Source organism: Austrofundulus limnaeus, unplaced genomic scaffold, assembly GCF_001266775.1.
Source record: "Austrofundulus limnaeus strain Quisiro unplaced genomic scaffold, Austrofundulus_limnaeus-1.0 Scaffold296, whole genome shotgun sequence".
Classification (NCBI taxonomy): Eukaryota; Metazoa; Chordata; class Actinopteri; order Cyprinodontiformes; family Rivulidae; genus Austrofundulus; species Austrofundulus limnaeus.
In genome coordinates, this window is record NW_013952698.1 from 207,831 (window position 1) to 215,372 (window position 7,542).

The following is a 7,542-nucleotide window of genomic DNA, read 5'->3' on the forward strand; positions in this document are numbered from 1 at the left end:
CCTTTCCTCAAGCACATAAACCTGTTTGTCGAGAACAACTGACGAGCAATAAAAAGAATGAAGGTGATTTTTATGAATCCTGCTTGGCTTTAAAATAAATAAACACACGACCCCTGGCTTGTTTAAAAACGTCAACACCGTAAACATACTCGACTAACAACTTAGTATTTTCTTCTCATCATTGGTTTCCAATTAGGACTACTTCTTAGTTTGTATTCTTGTTATTTTCAGGATAAAACCCTTTATATGTGTTGAGTTACTAGGTAACTTACAACTGAATAAAATCCTGAAGAAAAATAAAGATTAGTTCTGTTTATAGAAGGGTAGTTGTGTAAATTTGTGCAACCTCTTAGTTTGTGTCTTACAAATTCATGAACAGCTACAGCACTTGTTAAATATTGTAATCAAAGCAATCCAAACATTTCAGCGATAAACTTTTGACAGGATTCTGAACTTGAAAGGCAAAAATGATAAATAATTGATACCCTGGTAAAAATAGGAGTGCATCATTCAGCTAAAAACAACGTTCAATTTACTACGCAGTTGTGAATAAATAGAACATGAAGCCACTTTAATAGAAGTTGTCATGAGAATGAGACATTTTATTGCTTCACATTTAATTTAGCTGTTAATGGCTCGGCAAACTGAAGGACGCGCCTTATTGGCTTGCAACCTCTATTTACTACTCAACTATATACAGTATATAAACTATATTCAAAAATAAATTAATCCAAATTCCTTTTTATTTATTCATCTATTTTTTTCCTTTAAACAAGCTATATCTTGTTATTTCTACATTGTCTGTGTAGACACCTATTAAAGGAAAGTTATGTGCCACAGAAGCTGGTGGAATACCTGTAACTGCACCTTGATTAACACGTCTTTAACACCAGTTCCTGGTTACATATAGCAGGTCTAGAAATGAAGCAGCACATTATTCATTACCAAATCAGTCTGTAATTAAAAATTCTCACTTTCAATAGCTGACCTTTTCAAAATAAAATATAAACAATGGGCCTCATGCAAGAACCGTTCGTACGCAAAGAAAGAATTTGTGGCATTCACCAATGTTTTCGTATTCTGATTTTTTTCAGATACGAACAAAATTCACGAGTGGTCCAGACCTGTCGTATATTTTACGAGCAGTCAGTCTGCTGTTATCCAGACAGACTTTCCTCCCTAGTAACTTTATATTTTGTTAGTTTTAAGGTATTTTGAGTTGAAAATAAATTACACTCCATAATTATGCTGACAATAGGCTATTCTGCTTGAATTAGAGTTATAATTTAAAATGTAATAATTTAGTCTAACAATATAAATTATCCGTCCGGCCGGCTTATCCGGGATCGGGTCGTTGGGGCAGCAGGAGACCCCGCTCTCCCTAGCGACACTTTCCAGCTCATCCTGGGGGACTCTGAGACGTTCCCAGGCCAGAGGGGGTACATAATCCCTCCAGCGACTCCTGGATTTTCTCCAAAGTGCCAGACTTATTTTGAAAACATTTTAAAATGCTTATTTCAGAGCCGCAACTGAGACCATTTGAGACTGTTGGGGGGGGTTTACGGGGCGCAACGGTGTGTCTTCTGAATAAATGAAAATGATTTAACACAGTTGTTTATACTTTTAGCAGCTCTTTTTATCCCACAGCTGACCTGCTAAAAATGACTGATTTTCTTTTCTGGATCTCTGACAGACGGACTTCAATCTCTGAACTCGTAAAGTTCTTCTTTTTAATTATCGCTGTCATTTTTCACGAATGGACACTTCCTTGTATCTGAGGCAGGAAACGTAGCCTTATATGGTGTTTTTGGGGTGGTAATTATGCTAATCTCCTCTCACGTGCACGAGCAGCTGGATGCGAACAGGTGAAATTTACGCAGCTCATTTACACACTTTTCCTGAAGATAGAAGAGTTTGTTGAATCTGACGTGACATGTTCGTACGAACCCTTTGTATGAACAAAAGAAAGAGAAATTTAGGATAAGAATATGAACATGTTCTTGCATGAGGCCCATTGTGTCTAATTTTTTTCTTTTCGCTGTAGCAATCCTTTTATAGATTCTGTACAGACTTTTTGTCAGAAATGTTGACCTGAAGGCAGATCAAACCTCTTCATCACATAATGCCACTAATCCAAAATGATTCTGACAGATTTCTAAAATTAGCTCATGTCTAAGCTGACAAAGCTTTGTTTAAGTAAGGTTAAATATTTACCGATCTTGTAAAAACAGTTTCCTTACAGTAAACCAGTGAAGTGGCTGGGTACAATGTGTACACTTGAATTTCACATTACTGGATTGATCAGGGTCAGCACCATCACAGATTAACCTACCTTTTCTCAGCTCCCATGCATCAATGTCTGGGTTGTTGAAGTATGTAACCCAGCGGGCATCAAACTCCTCATCGGTCTCATTATCCCCGTGTGAGTAGCACCTTGACGCCACAAGAGCTGAATAATACAAATAAAAACAATAACATTAACTTTGTCCTCAACTATGGCAGTGCTACAAGAACCTACTATAATAACCAAAGTTGTGTAATGTTGAACCCTGAGCAGTTAGCAGGTCTGCACTAAGTAAAGTAGAATAGGGGCAAATGTTTTGTAGGTCAGGTGGATCACTTCCATTGTTCTAATTTGACACGGCACGTAGACAGCTAATATACAGCTGTGCATCTGAGAAACTACTGGAAATCTACTATAATCTACACGGGCCTTATTCAGCTGTTCTGTAATGGAAATAACATTGTTTTTTTTTTTACATACTGACTACACCACACAACCACATCAGTGGGTGCATGATTCAAATCAGTACCGACCCGCTTCGCTGTTAAAACACTCAGCTGGTTGACTTAACGGAGCACTTAGCATGTTAGCATGCTCCATCTGGGTCACGGCAAGGACACAACCACCTATGAGCTCAACGCCGGGGCATTTTCATTACAGAACGCCCTGTATGTTTAGTGACTAACAGCGAAATCAAAATAAAATCGACAATGAATGATTAAAATATAAACAGGTTTAAATATTCGGCGTGTAATGAGTTATTACTCTGGCTAGCTAGCTTTAGCCGTGTGCAGAGACCGCAGTAATGTGCCCACGCTCTCTCACTCAGGATTTCCGCATGAACTTCGCTCTGAAAGTTTCATAAGCAAAAGTGACAGAAGGAGTAAGTACCTTGGCACCTCGGCTGTGTACGGGTAAGACTCCGCACACCGGAGACCGAGAGTCGGACGGCGGCTCTGAACATGATACAGTACAACCAGCGGACACACTAACCCGTCTGATTAACAGGAGAGGAGGAAGCTGCGTTTTCTGGAAGAGCTCGAGCGCCTGTGTCACATCCTGCTGCGCATGCGCAATCTCGGGCCACTTTAATATTGATGCAACAAAAACTATTTACAAATATTACTATTCTTACAGCAAATGTAGGTCATAAACAGTGGTGGGCAGCACTAATTTAAAAATTAGTTGCACTAACCCTAAAGCACTAACTCAAATATTTAGGTCCCCTAATCCTAAAGCACTAATGCACGGAAACGCAAAGCTCAACTCTAAAGCACTAATTCAGTTGACCCCTGGAACATTCTTAAAAGTTAACATGAGACAATATTTACTGTGTGCAGAATATTGTCAATATGTCACCAAGTGAAAAAGTGGCACTCATATGAACAAAATATGTGACAGCTTTCACCCTCAGTTGCTAACAATATTGATCAATAGTATTTAAAGACCTCCGTTTGCGCTTCTAAATTCAGCCCATAAATCTAGTAAGTACTGATCCAATAATGAATTAAAAATAGCAAAAGTCCTAATCAGGAAATTAGTTCCCCTATTAGTGCTTTAGGGAAACTATGCCCACCACTGGTCATAAATTGAAATTAAATTAAATTGCACAGTTTTGTTTCCAACATTGCTTTCTGTTTTAATTTTTTTTTTTTTTTGGCCTTTAAAGAGTAAAATTTGCTTGAACCACAAAGTAACCTTGGTTAAAGGTACTCATTACAAATGTCATAAAACCAGTTTTAAAAAATCTATAAACAAACTCAGCACAGTTTTTTGTAACTGTGTACACACACACACACGCACGCACGCACGCACACACACACACACACACACACACACACACACACACACACACACACACACACACACACACCCGCACACACACACGCNCACACACACACACACACACACACACACACACACACACACACACACACACAACCTTTTTGTCACCACTGACCTGTTGGTAGCAGGCAATAAAATCACACTTTTTATGGGAGCAAATACTTCAAACATTATATATGAAACTACAGATATGCTCTGTCCCATAGTACAAATATTTTTTTGTAAAGGAACTTACAAACTATTGGAAACATCAGGTGACATCTTTTTTTTTATAAAATTCCTCCAAAAATGACAACCCGAATGACTTTCTTTTACTTTCCTCTGTACAACATAAAACTTCTGACCACAAACCATAATTAAATACACAGTTCTAGTTTTGTGTAGTTAGGCCTCAGAGGTTTTGGGGGGACAAACGTTGAGACAGAGCCTCTTGGCTGTGTGCTGAAAGGAGCAGAGACCTGTCCTGAGCAGATCCCTGCCTTTCTCTGCGTCCTCTGTGGGAACACTGGTGGTTTGTGGGGGTTGATAGCCAGGCTCCTGTGGATCCAGAGGGTCTTTGGAGAGCAGGATGCAGATGGCGGGGACCGTCCTGTCCACAGACCGACCCGGTGCTCCCTGCTGTGGACTCTCCCGCATCTCATTAACCCCCTTGTAGTAAAGTTTGGACAGCTGATGGAGCCCCGCCACTTTCCGCTTCAGGATCTCCACACAGGTGACAGTCTTGGTGATTCCCCTGCCCGAGCCTGTGAAGACCACTTGCCTCGATGTCCCGTGTCCGTCTCTTCCTTCTCCTTCTCGCATGCGAGCTGTTGCAAACTGCAGCAAGTTGCGGATCTTGCTTCCTTCTTTAACTCGCATGTGCAGGATGTTTGCTGGGAGTCCTGGGATTGGACAGACTTGGTCCTCTGAGCGGCTGAGTCTCCTGAAGGTGCTCGGGCCAGGACGGAGAGATGAAGAAGCAAATGATGCAGAGGATGAATCTTCCATTTCTTGTAACCTTTTTAAGTCAAAACACAGGAAAAATATTGCCAAGTTTGCAGTTTTGGTTTAGTTCTGTATTTCTTTCAGAGGCTTCTTCTCCCTTTAGGCTCAGAAACTAAAAATACAAAACAAAAAATACTGTTTTGTAATCCAAACATTTCACCTTTCCTGATCTTTCTTTCTGTCCTTCTGAAATAATGGTGGCTGGCAGAATAAGAAAATCACTTCTTCTTTTCCCTGCGAAGGAAAAGATGTCCTTTCTCCATTCAGCACTGAGGACAGCTGATGCCAACAAACACATGAGGCTCAGGGAAAGACATGTAGAGCGGGACATACAGTTCTCTTAAAGGCACATGCCTCGTTTTGTCTCCGTTTAATCAACAACCACAGCTTTTTTTTCTCAATTGTTATTTCAAAGGTTAGAGGGCCCAGAGATTTGATCTGAGTGGTTGCTTGAGTCACACGGATGAACGACCACAACTTAATGAGATTTAACAAAGCATTCAGGTGAAACATTTCTTTGTTTTCCCTGCTTAGTTTGACATTCTTAGACAATGAGCTGAATCTACAATCGTGCTAAAAGAATAAAATGAAGAAAAGCAATTGGTTGGTTTTAAGATAAAATCCTCACTATCATCAGAGGGCCATACGGTCTCAAAAACAAACAAACAAAAAGTTTCCTTTGGGCAAACAGTCTTCACACTTCTCTGTTCATTTCATTGCCTGCTGGGCTGACCCAGAAAACGCTCGCCACACCACTTATTCCCTGTTTGACTGAATGATGTGCATGAGGACAAAAACACCTCGAGGGTGGCTCTTCTTTTTTTTGTCAAAAAAGTGCATAAAAATCCATAACAATGAAGAATATTTATCCAGATGAAAACAGTTGAGGTGGTGAGGAGGCAGCTGCAGGACTCATGTGGAACCAGTACACTGTTATAATGGTGCATTTCTGCCTCAGAGGAGGGTTTATGCATCCGAACACTCAGACTTATCTTATCTCTCCGTGTTGAATAAGAACAAACCACAACTGGTTGATATGAGGTTTCTCTACACAAACATTAATTATCTGTAAACCTGGGATGGAAATCTCTATAGTTGTGTTTTTAGACAATAGATTTGTTGAAGTGTTTGCATATGTTTCAAAATCTATTTTGATCTTTATGTGAGCCACATAGCACAATGTGTTTGGCCCATTTCTGGCCCTCATATTGCACTAACGTTTGGCTCAGATGCCACAAAATAAAGATGACTCTGGTGGCCCAGGTGGGGTTTGCCAGGGATGATGCATGCTTGGGCCAGCACCACATAAACCAAACTGCAGGCCAGTTGTGGCATGCCATCTTACAAACAGCGCCATCATCGCCAGGTCTGGCCCATATCCTGTTGACAAACCACTTGCCATGCCAGCGGTCAGCCAGCAGGGCCAGCTTGATACAAGACCTGGCCCACACCTATCTGCTATGTGGAGAGATTTATTCAGGCCTCTGACGTCTGTGGCACATCCAAAAGGAACAGATTCCTGCTGTTGTTTGGAATTTGTTTAAACATTTACACAGATTTTTCAGACTGAGAAACTCTGTTTTTATAATGAAACTATTCACCCATCACCTTGCATGCCAAAGTTTTATTAAATGATTAAATGAAAAAGTTTTTGATGGAGAGTAAAACACAAGAAATGCATACAAATAATGTGTCTTTCTAAATTTGTTTTCTTTATTTGTTAGGTTATGGATGTTCTAACTACATCAAACATAACCTAACAAAGAAAGGTTGTCTGAGAGGTGCGCTGGAAATGATTATTTCTATGAGAATAATTTGTTATCAGGGAAGTTCTGTAGGGGCGAGGCTACTTGTCATTATGATATAACATTTGTGTGTGCACACTTTGCCATTCAGGCCACATTAAAGTTGTCGAAAGAGTAAGATATAAAAAAGAGGTTGAGATCCTTTTATGAGGTAGATAATAATAGGTACCATCATTAAAATAATGGAGGCTCTCTTATTCATTTTGTATGACAAACCCTAATAAAGATTACTTCCTGCAAGGAAGAATATTCCTCAGAGTTTAGTAACACCTGCTGTGAGACTGAATATGCACCTAAATATTTTTTGAAACTTCTTTATTTCAAAACAAGCATTAGAATGTGGTTAAATTGTTTGCTGTTTAAAGGGATCCCCGATTAGTTGTAACATTAGAATTTATTTGATAAACATATACTTTATCTGTAAAATAAAGACTGTAAAAATACTGTAGGATGTTCAGTTTTTATCATTTTTAAACTAAAAATTTAAAAGTACATTACACGGACGGGGCCATTTTATTTACATGCAAAGCATTCTGGGTAAATGATGACATCAACTAGGTCATCGGTGCGAGGCTGCTAGCGAGCTATATCCACCCTGGAGGTTTATCTTGGACAATATCTGAT

At 39.7% G+C, this 7,542-nt stretch overlaps 2 protein-coding genes across 2 annotated transcripts in view; both read right to left on the reverse strand.

Annotated features, from left to right (window-relative positions):
- The window catches only part of cox5aa (cytochrome c oxidase subunit 5Aa), a 5,879-nt gene extending 2,536 nt beyond the window's left edge, over nt 1-3,343 (reverse strand). The window contains exons 1-2 of the mRNA XM_014021528.1: nt 3,176-3,343; nt 2,333-2,449 (exon numbers count right to left, since the gene is read on the reverse strand). Of these exons, the coding sequence (XP_013876982.1) occupies nt 2,333-2,449; nt 3,176-3,248 (190 nt within the window). The 5' untranslated portion in view covers nt 3,249-3,343. The remainder of the gene's footprint in view (nt 1-2,332; nt 2,450-3,175) is intronic.
- A 1,392-nt stretch (nt 3,344-4,735) lies between these two features.
- The window catches only part of parp6b (poly (ADP-ribose) polymerase family, member 6b), a 14,504-nt gene continuing 11,697 nt past the window's right edge, over nt 4,736-7,542 (reverse strand). The window contains exon 22 of the mRNA XM_014021529.1: nt 4,736-5,126. Coding sequence (XP_013876983.1) covers nt 4,825-5,126 — 302 coding nt within the window. The 3' untranslated portion in view covers nt 4,736-4,824. The remainder of the gene's footprint in view (nt 5,127-7,542) is intronic.